This window comes from Vidua macroura, chromosome 30 (assembly GCF_024509145.1).
Source record: "Vidua macroura isolate BioBank_ID:100142 chromosome 30, ASM2450914v1, whole genome shotgun sequence".
In the NCBI taxonomy this organism is placed as follows: Eukaryota; Metazoa; Chordata; class Aves; order Passeriformes; family Viduidae; genus Vidua; species Vidua macroura.
The window spans coordinates 2,500,385-2,519,519 of record NC_071600.1 but is presented as its reverse complement, the minus strand read 5'-3'; the positions used below and the strand labels follow the sequence as shown (position 1 = coordinate 2,519,519).

The window sequence follows — 19,135 nt, the reverse complement described above, 5'->3', positions numbered from 1 at the left end:
ATTGTGTGACATCAGCTTTTCCTGTAGGAAGTGCAGCATCACAAAGACTTCATCAGGGGGGTTGGGGGTGCTTGGAGCTTTGTCCTGTGCCACTCTGGGATGTCATGAACCAGGACTTCACCTGCCACCAGCCCAGCTCACCCTCTGCCACCGCAGCTCCTTGGACCTTGTGTCCCCAGAGCAGACACAAAGTGTTTCTGCTGCTCCCCCTTTGCACAAATCCACAGAGAGCTGGGATTTTTCCAAGTCTCGTGTCTCCACTGGGCCATATTCCCAAAGAACCAGCAGCACATCCTGATGAACACAGTGAGTTATGTGGATGGTTGTCAGCTCCACTGCCTGCCTAGAAATCCTGAAACTGCTTCTAAATGCTGCTCCTTCAGCTCCTGGACACCTTCTCACACAGAGCTGGGGAAAAATCCCCTGGCCACCGGCTAAAGGGTGAGTTATGCCAAAGTTAGAGCTCTGGGGTGAATCTCTCTCCCTCCCTGTCCTTTTAATGTATCTGTGCATGGGGGTGTGCATGGATGTGTCTTGTATGCAAAGGAAGGAGTGTGCAAGCAACGTGACTGACACTATCACTGTCCATGCTATTCCATACCCATGGGTACAGAGACATTATGGAAACCCTGGCACAGACAGGGCCTTCTGTCCATGGGTACAGAGACAGCCAAGAGCCCCTGGCACACACAGAGCCTTCTGTCCATGGGTACAGAGACATCCAAGAGCCCCTGGCACACACAGAGCCTTCTGTCCATGGGTACAGAGACATCCAAGAGCCCCTGGCACACACAGGCCTGGCAGCACAGGTTGCTTTCCCCACAGGCTGCAGGAGATGAGAACACAACATTTGCCAACACTGACTCAAGCCACAGCTGCGGGTGCTCCCCATGAACCTCAGCTCTGGGACCCCTGTCTGCCCCAAGCTTCCGGGGCTGCAGTGGGAGCCCGGCTGGGCTCTGCCCTGGGGCCATCCTGCAGGGACAGCTGCAAACAGGGAGCATTCCCTTGCCACCAAGAGCCAAGCCAGGGCTGCAGGGCAGCTGCTCCAGCCCGGACTGCACTGCTGAGTGCTGTGCTCTGGGACTGGGGCTCCCCACACAGGGGACTGGACTGGTGTGCCAGAGGAGACAGAGAAGCTGCAGCTTCAGCCTAACTGAGGTGGGTGCATGGGCTGGGAAGAGTCGGGAGGCTCAAGGGCATTCACAGAGCTCATCCTGCTGCAAGGACGAGGAAAAGGGAGTGGGAACTCAGCAGTGAGGAGAGCTGAGGGCTGGAGAGCAGCTCTGAAGGACACTAAAATCCCACCGGACCTCTGAGACATTGCTGCTCCTCAGCCAGTGACAGGATGAGTCCCTAAGCTAGGGGCTCGGCCTTCCTCATGGTGAGGGGCACCAAGGGAGGCAACAGGGTGATGGAGACTGCCATGGGCTGGGAACTCACTGGGGGAAAAGAGGGAGCAGTTGGGGAGTAAATGGCAGGTGGGAGAGAGAAATGTTCAGAGAAGGGCTGAGCTACAGCTCGAGCAAGCTGAAAAATGCCATTTGGGGTCATCCCAGATTGACTTAATTTCAGAAGTTATTGAACAAGTTTATTTTTTGGGTGGTAGCACGTTTTCCCTGGGAGGTGCACACTCTGCAAACTTGAGCTGTGTTGCTGAAATGCTCAAGCAAGTCTGTGCTGCAGGTCACACCATTTCTTCTTTGGCTGATTCTGGCCCGGTGCTGAGCTCCAGCAGAGCCCTGGCAGAGCCCAGAGCAGCCTCAGCACCCGCAGAGCCCGGCTGCAAGGAGAGAAAGCAGAAAGCGCCCGTCAGCTGAAGGCTCCTGTCCCCTTGTCCCAGCCACCCGCGGTGCCCAGGCCATGCTGGCCGTGCCCAGAGCGGTGCCCAGAGCTGCCCATCACTGCTGCCTTTGGCAGCAGAGCAGGAGGGCAGGACATGTGCCCAGCCTGCAGCCAGCCACGGCACATCCAGCCCTCAGCAGCTGCCCAGAGCAGGATGCTCCTGTGCTCGCTGCCATCTCCCCAAAGCTCTGATCCCACCATGCCAAGCAGACGGGACCCACCTGACGCCATCCACCGCTGGAAGAAAAGCTGGTCCCAAACGATGTCCTCAGCCTTCTCCAAGGGCACGGCCCATCCACGCCGCAGCTGCTCCCAAGCACTTCCTGATCCAGACTGGACCCCACCTGGAACGCTTCCTCTAGAAAAACACACAACAAATGATTGAAAATAGATTACAGACAAAAAGGGGAACAAGAAAAAAGGTCAAAAATCTTCTCTCTGTCAGGGGCTTGAGGAAGGCCCAAGCGCTGCATGCCGGGGAAAAACCCATCCACAGGTGAGGGAAGCCCAGGCTTTCTCCCTTCCCCCTGCACTGCCCCACAAAATAACGCTGATCCCAAAGCAATCAAGAGCAGTGGAGCAGCCCAAGCCCTTCCTTGCCTGCAAAGCAAAGCAGCCCCTGCACACGTTCTGGAGTCCCACCTGTGCTCCCACCATGGGGGTTGGTTTGTGTCGGGCTGGCTGCCCCAGCCCCAGCCCCAGCCCGGGGCACGGTGGGTGCTGGGGGCTGTTGGCAGGGCCAGGAGCCCACTCCCATTTCGTACCCACCCCAGCCCATGCCCCCAGCCCTGCCAAAAGCAGCCTGGCAGCCGACTGAAGGATCAGCTGCATCCGCCCCAGCAAAGGGGCAACCTTTGGCTCCCAGCCAGGCTGAGCAATGCCCAAATCTGGGAGCATCCCCCTGCGTGTGGACTCATCTGCAAATTCCCTGTGGAGCCTGGCTTTGGAGAAGGTGCCAGAATCCAAGTCCATCATCTTCAGCTGGCCAGGCCGAGGAAGAGATTGTCATCCTTGATGTTGTCCTTGCTGTCTCCAGCAGCAGCAGCCCCACCTGGTGCAGCTTCTCCAGGGGCTCCTTCTCTTTCCATGGGGCCAGACCAGGCTGTCAGGGTTCTGCCCAGGGCCCCAGCTGTCAGGGAACCAGGACAAGCAAAACCCGGGGGATGGTGGCCACCAGTGCTTGCCACACCAGGTCTCCAGCTCAGCTCCAGCCCAAGAGCTGCGTGTTCCCTTCTGCTGACCCCTGCTCAGAGCTACAGGCAGCACAAAACCTGTCTGGTTGGCTTTGCCACTGATTGCCAAGAGATGTGTGGAGCTGTTACCTGCCAGGCCCCTGGATCCAACTGTGCACGTGGATCTCTCCCATCCTCTAGGGCAGAGGAACACCCTGCACCCAAGGATCACGGAAAAGCTCTTCTAAGGACGGCCTCTCCAAGGGCTGCATGGACAAACACCTCTTAATGACATCCTGGCACACTGGGGAGAGAAACCAGGAATCACCAGTCAGTTGGAGAAGTTGCCCCCCTGTTCCCATGCCCAGGCCATGCTGGGTGTGCCCAGAGCTGGGCCTGAACTTCCCCATGGATTCTCTGTTTGGAGGAGAGCAGGAGAGCAGGACTTGTGCCACCTCCTCAGCAGCTGCCAGAGCGGGATGCCCACGAGCTGCTGCTGTCTCCCAGCACTGGTATTGCCCCCGTGGCCAGAGATGAGGATCCACCTTGAGAGAGCCGTTGTGGGAACAAGATCCGCCCCCAGATGATCTCCTGGCCCCTCCTGAACGGGTGCTTGCCCATGACCAGGTGGCACAGCAGGAGGCCCAGGGACCAGATGGTCGCTGCCTCGCCGTGGTAGCGTCGGTGGTGGATCCACTCTGGTGGGCTGTAGGACAGGGTTCCTGTGGAACACAGACAGAGTTCAGCAGGGGGATGCTGCTGCTCCCAGAGCCTGGCCCCAGCACCCCTGGGCATGTGGGGGCTGCCCCAGTGGCACACGGGGTGACCGCTGCCCTCTCGCCAGCACCTGGGACTTGTGTACAGACTCGGGGCTGGAAAAGAAGCCACTGGTGCTGGAAGAGGGAAGCAGAAACCCTGGGAAGGCCCAACCATGACACACAAAAGAAAAACTCATCCAGTGGTGGAAAAACCCACTCGACTACCTGCCTGCACAGCCCCCCAAAAATGTTAACAAGCCAAGGCAAACAAGGGGAGCAGAGCAGTCCAAGCCCTTCTCACCTGCACACGAAACCGTCCAGGGCACGGGGTCAGACCCCCCTCTCTGCTACCCCCATGGGGGTTTTTGTCAGGCTGGCTGCCCCAGCTCCAGCCCCAGCCCAGGGCACAGTGGGTGCTGAGGGCTGTCAGCAGGGCTGGGAGCTGGACCCCCTCACACCCCCACCCAAATCAACCTGGCTCCAGCATTAATCCCATCCCAGTTGCAATAGGGGGAGCCCCGGTGCTGCACCCCGGCTGGGCCATGAGATGCCCAGGAGCATCCCCTGGCAGGGCTCACCTGCAAACTGGGTGTAGGCTGTGTCTTGGAGGAAGGCGCCACAGCCAAAGTCGATCAGTTTCAGCTGCCCCGTGGCCAGGTCGAGCAGGATGTTCTGGGGCTTGATGTCCCTGTGCAGGACCCCGCAGCTGGTGCAGTGCCGCACGGCCTCCAGCACCTGGCGGAACAGCCCCCGCGCCTCCTCCTCCGGCAGGAACCTCCGCTCCGCCAGGAAACCCGACAGGTCCTGGCACCGCTCCGGGCGCTCCAGCACCAGCAAGAAGCTGTCGGGGAGCTCCAGCCACTCCAGGAGCTGAATGACACCAGCGCAGCCAGAGGCCACCTTGTCCAGCAGCACGATCTCCAGGGGTGCGCTGGTGCCGTCGGGCTGCGGGAGGAGCGCGATGCCGTCAGTGGGGCTGAGGCCGTGCCGGGGCTGGGGAAGCCCTCAGCCAGCCCGGGATGCTCTGCATGCCCCGCTCAGCCCACGCCCGCTCTCCCTGCAGGGCTCCCGGCAGCTCCCACCCTGCCGGGCCCCGGCTCATCCCCGCCCGGCACGGCCCGGCTTCTGCCGCTGGCCCCGCTCACTCACCAGCTCGCCCCAGTGCCGGATGCGATCCCGCGGCACCCTTTTGATGGCCACCTGCGAGCAAGGGAGAGCAGCGGGTTCAGCTCGCCCCCGCCTAGCCCAGCCCCATCCTCCTCCTCCTCCTCCTCCTCCTCCTGCGCCCGCCGCCGGCCCCGCCGCTCACCGGGGCGCCGTCCGAGAGCCGCGTGGCCGCGAAGACGCTGCCGAAGCCGCCGCTGCCCAGCAGCGAACCCAGCCGGTAGCGCTCCTGCAGGGCCTCCTGCGCCTTCCCTGCGGGCGGGACGCGGCTGTCAGCGCTCGGCCCGGGGCCAGGAGCGGCCCCCGAGCGCCCCCCGAGCGCCCCGGGCCGGCCATCCCCAGGCGTTCTCTGCTGGCAACGGGACAGCGGCGGCTCGGGGCCGGCGGCCGCGCTGCCGAGCGGCGGAGCTCGGGCCGGGGAAGCCGCAGCGGAGGCGGCGGCAGCGGCCGCGCCGCCTGTGTCCTCCGCGGGGCCCGGGAGGAGCCGGGGCCGGGGCCGGGACTGGAGCCCACGTCGGGGCCGGGGCCGGGCTCGGGCCAGGCGGAGCCAAAGGGCGGCGATGCCGCCCCAGCCCCAGGCACTGATGCCCGCCCAGCAGCGCCAGCGCCAGCACGGCCAGAGCCGGGCGGGGGCGAGACCGCGGCGGGAGGGCCGGGGACAGGGACAGGGACAGGGACAGGGACGGGGACAGGGACAGGGACAGGGACGGGGACGGGGACGGGGACGGGGACGGGGACGGGGCAGCCCCGCTCGGGGCCGGGGGCGGGTCGGGGGCATGGCCGGCCTGGCAGGGGAGAGGGAGACTGGGAGAGGAGGGGACAGCGGGAAAGGGAGAGCGGGAGAGAGTGCGGGACAGCAAGAGAGGGAGAGGAGGAGCAAGAGGGAGTCGTCAAAGTCACTGCTTTCGCTGCTTTTGCTGCTGCTGCTGCTGCTGCTGCTGCAACTGAAGCAACTGAAGCTCCGGGGCCGTTTGTCCCCGTGTCCGTTTGTCCGTTGCCCGCTCGCCCCCGCGCCCAGCCCCGCGCTCCCCGGGGCAGCCCCTGAGCCTGTCCAAACACGGGAACTTTGCCGTGTTCAGCCCAGACCCAGAGTCTGGACTCCTGCCCAGGGGCACAGGAATCCCCTCGGGCGCTGCTGTGCATTGTCCCTGCTGAGGGTCAAACACTCTCGGAGCGCATTCCCTGAATGCAGAATTTGTACCTGACCCAAGCACTGCACTTACCTCTCCAGCAGTGATTTCCAAAAAAAAACCCAGGGGAAGGCAAACTGTGTGTAGCTCATGGTATTTTACAGGGTCTAAAACTTGCCAAGTCATGGATCTTAGAAGTGGGACCCATTTGGATTAATGGGATGGAGAAGTAGTGCAAGATGGAAAAGAGGAACATAGAAATAAATGGAGGAAAACTTCTTTGATTTTTTCTTCCCATTTTCATTTCATTTCTTAAAAGCTGTTTCAGTATTCCTGGAATCTTCTCCACAGTCCTGTTTGCTCTTTCCAAGAACCTTTCCTGGAGAACGAGGAAGCTTTGAGCAGCTCCTGTCACAAGATGTGCCACCAGCTGCAGCTTCTCTTGGCTTTCCACACCTTGCTTGCAGCTCAACTCTTGCAGCAAAGCAGGAGAAATATTTGAAATACTTGACAGCTTGTTCTTTCTTTTCCTTGTGGGCTGGGCAGTTGTGCCATTGGTGAGGTTTTCATTGTTGCTGTTCTACCCTAAGAAACCCTGACGGGCTACCAGGAATTGTCAGGGAATGCAAGCCTGACTGAATGCAGAGAAAGAATCTGCAGAGCCTGCAGCCAGAAATGGAGAGCTGTGTGATCATCATTGCAACATCCCCATGGACATCTTGAAAGTGATCTAGAAGATGGAAATGGGCTGACAGAGGGAGTTTGTTGATATGTTCAGTTTAGAAGCTTCCACATCTCATGCACTGATATAAATCAAGAGCACAATCAGTTCATGGAAAGCAGCAGAACAAGCTGGACCTCTCAGGAGATGACTGAAAGAATCTGAAAAGGAGAAATGCAGACAATGACTTGGTGGACTTTGTCTGGAAGAAGGGTCACTTTTTCCTAATAATTTCTAATCCATCTCCTCTGCATTTGTCTTTCTGAAAAAGGCCATTTCCATCCCAGATTCCCCATGGAATGGGAAGCCTGAGCTTGTGGAAGTGCCTGAGCGATGCCCTGTTCCTCTGCAGGGACACTCAGGCTGGAGCAGGAGCCGGAGCCCTCTCTGGGGAAGCCTCCTCCGAGCTGGAATTTGTGCCGTGCTGGGAGAGGAGGAGGAGGGTGAGAGCGCTGGGCGCTGTGTGGCAGGAGCAGGAGGTTTGGGCCGCAGGACATTCTGTCTGCGCCGCTGCCCCGCAATGGGCGGGAACGCTGTGGGGAAGACTGGGGGACACTGGAGCGGACTGTGGATGGCACTGGGGGGAACTGGAAAGGCCTGGGAATGAACTCAGGTGTACTGGGAGGGACTGGGCTGTACTGGGAGGGATTGGAGGGGCACTGGGGTTGTACTGGGCTGTACTGGGGACGAACTGGGCTGTGCTGGGAGGGACTGGAGGGGTTGAATGGGCTGTTCCCGCCTCCGCTGCCTCCCATTTGCCGAGGCTCCAGCCCATCACAGCCCCCAACCAATCAGCACCAGGGATTGTGGCTTGGGGGCGGTGCCTGGAGTATGTGCTTTTCTTTTGCCTACAACTCCCGTCATGCTCTGTGGCCCAATAGAGCCCCATTGGGGCCAGGACTACAACTCCCATCATGCTCTACAGCACAATAGAGCCTCATTGGGGCCAGGACTACAACTCCCGTCATGCTCTGCGGCCCAATAGAGCCCCATTGGGGCCTGGACTACAACTCCCGTCATGCCCCACGCCCCACAGAACCCCCGGTATCCGCCCCCATCTGTCCCATAAGTGTCCCCCAGACCCTCCAGGATCCCCAAGTGACCCTCAGCGCCCATTCGGGAACCCACAAAATTTTCCTGGCAAAGTACAAAAAACCAAGAAACTTTGGAAAAGCATTTAATACAACATCCAATCCAACATAAAACACTTGTCATAGCAGTAACTTCATTCACTCAGCCCATTTAGCCTGGAAAGCCTTAAACACTTCAGTTGTTCAGGTACCCAAAAATGTTCCATAGAAAGAGCATTAGAAGGAGAGGAAAGAGAGAGAGAGACAGAAAGACAGAAGCTCCACAGAAAGACACACCTGTGGCTCCCAGCTCCTGGGGTTCCAGTGTGGCTGAGACACAAACCCCAGGGGAAGGCAGAGTCCATAGCAGGGGCTGACCTTGTGCTCCTTGGTTTTAAGCCCCTGGGCCTTCGTGGGCCTCCCCCCAGCTGGGACTTGTGATTGCTCGGGCGTTCAGAGCTGGGTTAGCGCTGTCCCAGCTGTGTGACTGATTGACAGCTCAACCCAAGGTGTCTCGGGACATCGATCTCATCCAGCCTCTGACAGCGACCGCGGTGACACTGGGGAACCTCATGGAGCCATGGGACAGTTGTGACACTCGGGGGACCTCGTGGAACCAGAGGAGACCATTGTGAAACTCCCATGGAACCGAGGGCCCAGGGTGACACTGTGCAGCCCAGAGTGTCACGGAGGAGCCATTGTGACACTGTGGGTCCCCATGGAGCCAAGGGAACGTGGGACAGGCTGGTGCCTGAAGTTTTATCTTTGGTATTTTCCAGATTCTGCACTGCATCAGTCTGTAACTCTGAACTTCATACAGAGTGCCAGCAAGTTCTCTTCACAGTGCACTCAGACAAAACAATCCTTTTCCAGCCCGAGAACCAAGGACACCGCTGCAGCTTCAGGCCCAAAAAGTGAAAACAACAGCGAGTTGAGGAGAGCAGACTGGGAGGGTGGGACTGCATAACCTGAAGGTGTAATTGGACAAATAACCCCAATATGGAAATGAGCCAAAACTTATAAAAGTGTGAAAACGTGTGACCTGTCGTCCATCCTGGGTGTACCCTCAGCCAGGCCCTTGTACTGCCCAAGGTGGATCCTTTGAAGGCCTTTTTAATAAATCCCTCCTTTATTCCTGTCACACTGTCCAGCCTCTGCTCTAGGTGGCCTCTCAAGGCATCAAGGCCTGGCTGGCTGGGCCACCTGGGGGCCACCTGACAGGTCCAGCTGACCTTGGCATGTCAAGGGCTGCTGCTTGTCAGCCCCTGGGGCACTGGGGCTCTGTGCTCTCCTTCCTGTGGAAAGAACTGTCCTTCTCCTCCAGGTGCCCACGGCCAAAATTTGGATTCCTCCTCTTATTTTGCTTCTACGCAAAGATTCTTCCCCGATGAAATCTGCCAGGACAGACAGATCTGGCTGGCTTGGCCACCCAGGGGCCACCTCTCATCTGCCTTTGGGACACTGGGACCATGTGCTTTTCTTTCTTAAGGGAAAAAAGCACCTTCCACATCCAGGCACCCATGGCCAAAGTTGGGAATCCGCCTCCAGGATTCCCTATATCCAAGGATTTCTCCCAGATGAAAGCTTCCAGGAGAGACAAGTCTGGCTGGCCTTGGTTTCCAAAGAGCTGATTCCTATCTGCCTTTGAAACACTGGGGCTTTGTGCTTTCCTTCCTGATGAAAAGAACTCTTCTTCCTGCCCAGGTGCCCATGGCCAAAACTGAGATTCCACCTCCAAAACTCCGTACATCCAAGGATTCCCCCCAGATGAAAGGTGCCAGGAAAGACAGATCTGACTCTCTTGGCCTATGGTGACCACCTCTCATCTTCTTCCAAAACACCTGGGCTTTGTGCTTTTCTTTCCTATGGGAAAAACCATCCATCTCGACCAGATGCCCATGGCCAAAGCTGGGAATCCTCCTCCAGAATTCCCTAGATCCAAGGATTTCTCAGTGACAAAAGCTGTCAGGATAGACAGGTCTGGCTGGCTCAGCCTCTCAGGAGCCACCTCTCTCCTCTTCTGCCCCTGAAACACTTGTGCTCCGTGCTTTCCTTCCTATGGAAAAGAACCGTCCTTTTACCAATGCAGAAATGGCCAAAATTGGGGTTCCACCTCCCAAATTCCCTATATCCAAGGGTTGATCCCAGGCAAAATCTGCCACTACCATCAAGTCTGGCTGGCCTTGGCCTCTGGTGGCTGCCCCTGCCACACTGGGGCTCGGTTCTTTCCTTCCCATGGAGATCCCTGTGACACTGTGGGGACCTCATGGAACCAAGGGGATCATTGTGGCACCACTGGAGCCCATGGAACCAAGGGGCCATGGTGACACAGCGGGGCTTCATGGACCCAGAGACCATCATGACTCTGTGGGGCCTGATGGAACCATGGAGACCATGAGGACCCTTCAGGGCCTCGTGTCACCAAGGGGGCATTGTGACACCTCAGGGCCTCCTGGAAGCAAGGGACCATTGGGACACTGTGGGGCCCCATGGAACCGAGGGAACATGGAACAGGTCTGGCTGGCTTGGCCTCCCAGGGGCCACCTGACAGGTCTGGCTGATCTTGGAATGCCAAGGGCTGCCTCTCGTCAGCTCCTGGAGCACTGGGGCTCCATGCTTTCCTTGCTATGGAATAGAACTGACCCTCTTTTCAGATGCCCATTGCCAGAATTGGTACCCTCCCTAAAAAAATTCCTATTTTTAAGGGTATCTCTCAGAACAAAATCTGGCATCTCTGGCTGGCCTTGGCCTCTGGTGGTCACCTCCCATCTGCCCCTGAAACACTGGGGCTCTGTTCCTTCCTTGCTATGGAAAAAAACCAGACTTCTTGCCAAGGGACCATGGCCAAAATTAGAATTTAGCCTCCCATATTTGATATATCCAAGGATTGTTCCCAGACAAAAGTAGCCAGGACAGACAGGTCAGTCTGGCCCTGTCCTCTGGTGATTTTCTGAGACTATGAGCTGAATGTTTTCATTTGAAAACTCCTTGGAGAGTGCCCAGAGATCTCCCAAGGTGGGATTTTGAGGCATCAGGCACATGACCACTACATACGGACAAAGGAGCTCTGTGCTCTGTGCTGTTGTGGTGGTTTTGCATCACGGAAGTGAAGTTCTAAGGGAAGCTTCTAGCAGTTTCCTCTGTGTCTGACAAAAAAAGCAATCAGTAATTAGCTTTGAGAACTGACAATCTGTTAAACCACTAAGGAAACTGCACACGCCTCTGTGAAGACACAAGTTAAAGAGGAAGAAGCCTGGCTGGGTGTCTTTCCCTTCTGGCCAGCACAGAGGTGCCAAGGCCGGGCCAGCCCCCGTCTGGGCCGGGGCGGGCCGGGCGGCTCCTGCCGTGGGGCCGGGCCCCTTCCCAGGGAGCCCGCCAGGCCCCATCGGCTGCCGGGCAGGGGAGGGGAGGCCGCGGGGCCGAGGCCGGGCCGGGCCGTGGCTGCGCTTGCTGACATCTGGCCGCTGCCGAGCCCTGCCCCGCCGCCAGCCCGGGCCCAGCCAGGATCCGCCGGGCCCCAGGAGCAGCCCCGGCCCGGGCCGGCTGGGCCAAGCTTCTGCCGCCCTTGGGCTCGGCCCGCAACCAGCGGGCAGGGCCAGGAGAAGCCATCGGCCCCGGCCGTGCTGCTGCTCTGCTCTGGCCTGGCTGCTGAGATCCTGGCCCTGCCCCCAGCGCCGCCCAGCCTGACACAGCCCCAGCGCAGCCGCTGCACAAACCTCCATGGGAAAACAGCTCCGGCCGCAAGGACCCAGCCCGGCCGGGCTCACGCAACCATCTGCAGGCCCCGCCTGAGATATTGACTCTTCCCGTGCTTCCATCCTCCCTCCAGTGAGAGAAAAGGACAAAGTGCAGGCACACAGAGGAGCAACGGGAAGACACCAAGGTCAGCGAAGAGGAAGTTGAGTCCCAGATGGGAGGGATGAGGAGATGCCTTGACCCTGGGGCTGAAATCCTCTGGTAAAGCTATGGAGAAGGATGGAATTGATACATCAGACTCTCTTTTTCCCTATAACGCATTGAAAAGTATGGGGAGATGACTTGTTCAGCAAAGGCCTCCATGCTAAAGTAAGCAAATGTTTCAGTAGCTGTGATGCTATGAGAGTTTGAGCAGAGAAAGAGAGCAGAGTGATGACACCCTGTGCAATCAGGGAGAGAAGATCTCTGTTCCCAGAGATGAAGATGATTTCAGAAATAAATGAAGAGAACCTTTGCTCTTAAACAGCTCATCTGTAAACTAATGCTCCATAAGCTGACATGGCCCATAAACACAGCTGTGGGAAAAGCTGTGAAAAAATGGGAAGGACTTGATCATTTCAGTTTTTCTGAGTGGCTGCTATTTGTGGAAATTGAGAGCCACAAGAGAAATGTTTTCTTGTGGAGAAGTCTCCATAGCATGAAAGAGAGACACCTCTCCCTATGTGAATTGAAGAAAGACTATTCTAGAGGTGGAAAACTGACTGAAAATTTTAGGTTTTTTCTCCTTACATTGTCAATAAGATTTGTAGGGAGAGGTTTTCTGAAAGTTTTGTCCTGATTCTTATTACTCTTTCTTTTACTGACTATTGTAAACTTTTCTTTATACACTTTTAAAGTTTTGAGCCCACTTTGCCTTTCTCCTAATCCTACCTCAGAGCAGGAAATGAGTAAGTATATTCTAGTGAGTGCACTGGTAATTAGCCAGCACTGAACCCACCACACTAATTGATGCATTGGACGAGAAATCTCAAATTGGTGAACCAAAATCACTATAGAAACTTCCAGATGAACTGCCCCAGGCCAGAGGGAAATCAAGGCAGAGCCATGGTTTGTCAGGATTTGCTTGATCCTAATGAGCTCCGTGGTGCATTTGGAGCTGAGCCCTGGAACCTCAGAGCCTGAGAGGAGATTGCACAAATCTTTCCAGGAGTCAGAGGCAGAAGAAAAGCCCAAAGTGTCTCAAAGCATTAATGGGACCCACTGAGGTCCATCCCCAACACAGGCTCCTCATGGACTCCTTGGAGGAGAGAACTGGAGGCCAGGATGGCACAAAAACCTCTCAGAGACTCAAAGACACAAAGACCTCTCAGTGTGGAAAGGAAAATCCAAAGTACCTGGAAAAAGTTGAGTATCTCAAAGTATTAATGAGCCCCACTGAGTGTCAGTACAAAGCTCTCAAGGGACTCGTTAAAGCAGATAATTGGGGCCATGATTGCACAAACCTCTCACAGAGTCTGTATCCAAAGGGAAACACCAAGTACCTTAAAAGAACTGAAGTACCTTGAAGCATTGATGAGCCCCACTGAGTGTTGTTCCTGACCAAGCCTCTCCAGGGACTAATTACAGCAGATAATTGGAGGCCATGATTGCAGAAAGCTCTCAGAGACTGCAAGGCAAAAGCCAAAGCCAAAGTCCTTTGAAAAACCTGCAGTCCCTGGGAGCATTGTGGAGCCCCCAGGGCCATTGCTGAGCAAGGCTCCCCAGGGACTCCTTCCAGCAGATCCTTGAGGCCACTGGGATGTGGGCTAGGGGGGGATGCTGAGGGCAGGACAAGGGGCTGACAGTGCCCAGCCTGGCTGGGGCTGTGCCGGGAGGCCCCAGGGCCTCAGGACAAGGTGTCTCCTGACAGCCCTTGGTGGCACAGACCCTGCTGTGCCCCAGGCCACCAAGACTTGGCTTCTCTTTGTCCCCACCTGTCATCAGTGCCTCCAGTTCTCTGCTCTGCCTGGGGCCTGGGGACACTTTCTCACTCGTGTCCCTCACTGGGACCCATTAAAAGTCAAAGAAACTTTGGAGTTGGATTCTGACTTGGAGTTCTGGAGAGGTTTCTGCAGCTACCTCTCAGGGCCTGATGTTCAGGGCCTGAGCACAAAGCCCCAGAGGCTCATTCAAGTCCTTGTGCTGTGTCTGTGCTGCTGAGCTGGGCCGGGCTCCTGGCACAGAGGGTGATGCTGGTAAGCAAGCAGAGCTTCAAAAGCACATTTCTCTGGGTGAGCAGCTCTTCTCCCAGCCCAGCAGGGCTGGGGCACTGCCTGCAGCCAGCGCGGGCACAGCCCAGAGGCACAGAGAGCTTCAATCAGTCAGGGCTGGGAAGGTGCTGAGAAGTGCCTGGGGCAGAATCACTGCCAGCCCTTGGCACAGGAACCTCTGGCTGCAGGACAATGCAGCTGCAGCTCCTGCAGTGATCTCCTCAAGCTGGAACATGCCAATGCCCACAGCCCCTGTGAGTACATTCTCTGATGGTCTCTTGTGCAGAGCAGCCAGGAGTGCCCAGGGCTGTCCTGCAGAGCAGGGTCCTGCAGCCCAGGGCGCTGTGCTGGCCCAGGGACTCTGCTGCCTGCCAGGGACAGCTCTCAGCCGGCCCGGGGAGCTGCTGCCAGCGCTGGCCAGAAGCTGTGGGGGGAAGGAGCCACCCTGAGCAGGGCAGGTGCTGCTGCTGAGAGCTGCTGGCTGGGGCAGGGCTGCTCCCAGCTCCAGACCAGCCTGGGCACAGCTCCGGAGGACACTTCCCAAAGAAGGTAAGCCTGGGATTGCTGTAAAGATCAGGAGCTTTCCTGAGAGTGTTTTCCATTTCCTGCTTGGAGACGGATGGGAAAGTTGGCTGGTGACAGAAAGATTTTTGATTTTGATACATTTTTACATATTCATAGCTCTATAAATTACTATTATATAGTTATAAAACTATAATCCTTACTTTACACTATTAAACCCTTAATTAACTCTATCAAACTTCTATTATATACGTCTATAACTATAATCCTTAATGAACTCTAGTACATTTCCTAACCTTTCTCTTAGATTTTAGAACAATAAGCTGTCTAAATACATTCCTGAAATATTGTATAGTCTTATTATCAGGAAGAGGACCTACAAGAAGAACATTTTGTTTTTTGACCAGAATGTGAGCAGTCATAACAAAAAATGGGGCAAAGAAGCTCTTGGACCTTCTCCAATGGGTTGAGTTACGGGTGTGTAACTGGGACAACTGAATCCCCTGTTGGATGTTCCTGTTAAATATCCTAATTAATCAACCTTTAGAAATCAATGAATTCAGGAGCCGATTGAGCCTCATCCCCACTGGGACACCTGGAAGCTTCCAATAAAGGTCTGCTTTTTACTTTACTCTTCTAACTCTGTTGCAAGGGCTTTTTTTTTTTTTTTTTTCTTCTCGTTTGATCATAGACAACAGGAGGATGAGAGAAGCAGAAGAGGAATTGTAATCCCAGAATGACAGAACATTCTGAGTTGAAAGGAACACACAGGATCCTCAAAGGAATGTTTGAACATTTACAGAGACTCCAGAACTGTGACTTTGGGTGGTCAGTCTCTCTGCTGGCAGCCTCCCAAAGGGCCTTCAGCCACTGCTCAGCCCTGGACAGCAGCAGCATCACCTTGGCAGGGCCCAGCAGGGCTCTCCTGAGCTGCCCTTGCCCAGCTGCACACAGACCCTGCCCCAGCCAGGGCCCTGCACACAGGCAGGTTTCTGTAGGGCTGGGCCGAGGGCACACGGGGTGGGATGGGCTCTGTGAGCGCTGGCAGGGACAAGGCACCTCTCAGGAGGGAATGTCCAGGCCCAGGGAGATGCTCAGGGAAGGAGAGGGGGCTGAGCAGAGCAGTGCTGGGGGAACAAGCCCAAACAGCCCCTCACTTGCCCTCAGTCACAGGGAATCCTTTGCCTCTCCCATCTCTCAGTGGCAAACTCTGAGTGCAGCAGGAATGCTGGGGATTTCTGACCTCAGAGAGGCAGGAATGATGTGTGGCTAGGAAAACAATTCCTGAAACCAACTCCTGCCATCCTTTAGACCTGGAAGTGCAGATGCTACCAACTCTTTCTGCATTAGAAGTGATTCCCCTGACAAATGCTGAATATCCAGCCTTGTCCCTCTGCCACATGGCCACAAACCCAGGGCAGCAGGGCAGGGATGGCTCCGTGAGAGCCCCCACGCACAGCCCTGGCTGCTCCTGGCACACTCAGCCAGCAGAGCTGGAGCTCAGGCAGGGACCTGGGTGAAGGTTTTCCCAGAGCAGGAACAAGGGTGGGTGAGTCCCAGCAGGACAGGCTGCAGGGAATGGCCCAGGTTTAGCTCCAAGCAGCCTCTCCTGACTTGTCACTGTCCCTTCTCCATGAACAGGTGCCCATGTGCAGCCACAGCCAATGTCCAACAGCAGCTCCATCAGCCACTTCCTCCTGCTGGCACTGGCAGAGACGCGGCAGCTGCAGCTCCTGCACTTCTGCCTCTTGCTGGGCATCTCCCTGGCTGCCCTCCTGGGCAACGGCCTCATCATCAGCGCCGTAGCCTGCGGCCACCACCTGCACACGCCCATGTTCTTCTTCCTGCTCAACCTGGCCCTCAGCGACCTGGGCTCCATCTGCACCACTGTCCCCAAAGCCATGCACAATTCCCTCTGGGACACCACCACCATCTCCTACACTGGATGTGCTGCACAGGTTTTCTTCTTTCTGTTCTTCATATCAGCAGAGTATTTTCTCCTGACCATCATGTGCTACGACCGCTACGTGTCCATCTGCAAACCCCTGCACTACGGGACCCTCCTGGGCAGCAGAGCTTGTGCCCACATGGCAGCAGCTGCCTGGGCCAGTGCCTTTCTCAATGCTCTCATGCACATGGCCAATACATTTTCCCTGCCCCTGTGCCATGGCAATGCCCTGGGCCAGTTCTTCTGTGAAATCCCCCAGATCCTCAAGCTCTCCTGCTCCATATCCTATCTCAGGGAACTTGGGCTCATTGCTGTTAGTGCCTGTTTGGTTTTTGGTTGTTTTGTGTTCATTGTTTTCTCCTATGTGCAGATCTTCAGGGCTGTGCTGAGGATCCCCTCTGAGCAGGGACGGCACAAAGCCTTTTCCACCTGCCTCCCTCACCTGGCTGTGGTCTCTCTGTTTGCCAGCACTGTCATAATTGCTCACCTGAAACCCCCCTCGATATCCTCCCCATCCCTGGATCTGGCCCTGTCAGTTCTGTACTCGGTGGTGCCTCCAGCCCTGAACCCCCTTATCTACAGCCTGAGGAACCAGGAGCTCAAGGCTGCAGTGTGGAGACTGACGACTGGATGCTTTCAGAAACATTAAACTGCTGGCGAATTTCTAGAAATGACTTTGAATAAAACTCATTTTTGATACTGCTTGTTGGTTTCATTTTGGAGGTACTTTTTCCTTTGTTTTAGGTTTTTCAGATTATCCACAAAGAAATAACACTGTGTTTCCATTTCTCATTTTGTTTCTCTCCACCTTCCCTGTTGCCACAGCATGTGTCAATGAGCGGCTGTGCTCTTGGTGGCTTAAAAGGAACTAAAGGATCTCCCAGCACATTTTCTGCAGAGCTGCCCTTTTGTTGCCTTCTCTGGAGCTGCAGCAGCAATGTCTGTGTGCAGAGCTGGGGGCAGATCAGTGCTGGCACAGCAGCTGTGCCCAGCAGCAGCAGCACTTGGTGTTGCCAGTGCTGCTCCCATGGCCCTGCCCCGCTGCCCTGGTGGCCCTGGTGTTGCTGCAGGGCCTGAGTGCTCTCGGGGCCGGGCACAGTCCTGGGGGTGGCAGTGCCGGGGCTGCAGCAGGGACAGGCCATGGGCACTGCTGGGGCAGCGCTGACGCCTCAGGCCAGGGCCTGGGGGCTCCAGGCTCCTTGCCCAGGCTCTCTCAAGAACACGGCCAGGCCAATGCTCAGCACAGAAAACCCCCGTCAGCAGCCCCAGGCTGGCCGTGGGCAGGCTGGGAGCAAACAGCACGGCTGGTGCTCTGCCAGGGCCCTGGGGGAGACGGGAAGGAGTAGCAGAGCAGGGGCTGATCCATCCCCAGTGCGCTGCACAGCCCAGGGCAGCGTCCCAGAGCGTCCTCATGGAGCTGCCAACAACATCCCCCCTCTGCAGCCCTGGCCTCTCCCCCAGCTCACACAGGTGCCGCATCCTTGCAGGCACAGACACGGCAGCGCTGGCTCAGGAGCCCCTGTTTGCATTGCACACAGCAGGCGGGAGCACCCCCGTGCTGCTGCTGTGGGGACATGAACCTGAGGCAGCACAAATGCCATCAGCCCCTGGGGGACGCCAGGAAAACCACTCAGCTTTGTCCTGGCCTCTGCACTCAGCCAGAAAGTTTGTTCCCATCAGCTGGGACTTTCCTGTCCCACTGCAGACGCTGTTGCTCAGAGCCAGGGCTGCCTGGCAGCCACCCCCAAACTGCCCTGAGCATTTCCTTGGCTTCACCTTTGCTTTCTTTACTCTTCCCTTGTCCAGATTTCTTCCTCCCGCCCAGCCCTGTTCCCCGCCCTGCACACAGCCCATCCCTGTTTGCCCTTTCCTCTCTGGCCCCACTCCCCATTCCAGTTCCTGCCTTGGCACCATGGGAACGTCCCTTGGGGAGCAGGATCATCCCACAAGTGCTGCAGGAATTGTCTGCAGGCTCCTGCAGTGCCTCGTGCTGCTCCCTTGCCAGAGGCAGCCCAGGCCAGGGGGGCACATCTGGGCTGCTGTGTCTGCCTGTGGGGCTCCCTGTTCTGGGCAAGGAGGAGGAGCTGCAGAGGCTCTGCAGGACTGACAGGATGGGCTTTGGGGCTGTGAGGAGAAGCTGAGGGACCTGGGCTGCTGCAGCTTCTGAAGAGGAGGCCCAGGGCTCCTCCTGCAACTGCTCCAAGGGTGGTTTCAGATGATTCCAGAATCAGCAAGGCTGGAAAAGACCTTGGAGATCATGAAGTCCAACCTGTGCCCTGACACTGCCTTGTCTCCCCTGAGCCTCCTCTTCTCCAGAATCAACAACCCCAGCTTCCTCAGCCGCTCCTCACAGGACTTGTGCTCCACACCCCTCACCAGCCTTGTTGCCCTTCTCTGGACACGCTCCAGCCCTTCCATGTCCTCCCTAAATTTGGGGGGGGCAGAACTGGACACAGCACTCGAGGTGCTGCCCAAGCAGTGCCCAGCACAGGGGAAAAATCACTGCCCTGCTCCTGCTGGCCACACCATTCCTGATCCAGGCCAGGAGCCATTGGCCTCCTTGGCCACCTGGGCACACTGCTGGCTCATGTCCATCCTGCTGTCCATCAGTCCCTGCAGGTCCCTTTCTGCCTGGCTGCTCTCCAGCCCCTCTGTCCCCAGCCTGGAGCGCTGCCGGGGTTGTTGTGGCCAAAGTGCAGGACCCGGCACTTGGACTTGTTAAACCTCACCTTGTTGGATTTGGGCCCTGGATCCAGCCTGTCCAGGGCCCAGTGCAGAGCCCTCCTGCCTTCCAGCAGGTCAACACTCCCAGACAACTTGGTGTCACCACGGTTCCATGAGGCCCCAGAGTGTCCCAATG

The 19,135-nt window shown here is 57.0% G+C and overlaps 2 protein-coding genes and 2 pseudogenes across 2 annotated transcripts in view; 2 read left to right on the top strand and 2 right to left on the bottom strand.

The window, feature by feature from the left end:
- The window catches only part of LOC128820667 (uncharacterized), a 2,212,279-nt pseudogene that overhangs the window by 811,178 nt on the left and 1,381,966 nt on the right, over positions 1-19,135 (bottom strand).
- LOC128820669 (uncharacterized) overlaps positions 1-19,135 on the top strand; it is a 1,091,286-nt pseudogene that overhangs the window by 690,585 nt on the left and 381,566 nt on the right.
- Positions 1-19,135, bottom strand: part of LOC128820751 (olfactory receptor 14J1-like) — a 102,697-nt gene that overhangs the window by 71,830 nt on the left and 11,732 nt on the right. The window lies entirely within an intron of this gene.
- LOC128820694 (olfactory receptor 14J1-like) lies at positions 14,928-16,924 on the top strand. Its single transcript, XM_054001508.1, has 2 exons — positions 14,928-14,941; positions 15,969-16,924. The coding sequence occupies exon 2, from the start codon at positions 15,992-15,994 to the stop codon at positions 16,922-16,924; it is 933 nt and encodes a 310-aa protein (XP_053857483.1). The 5' UTR covers positions 14,928-14,941; positions 15,969-15,991.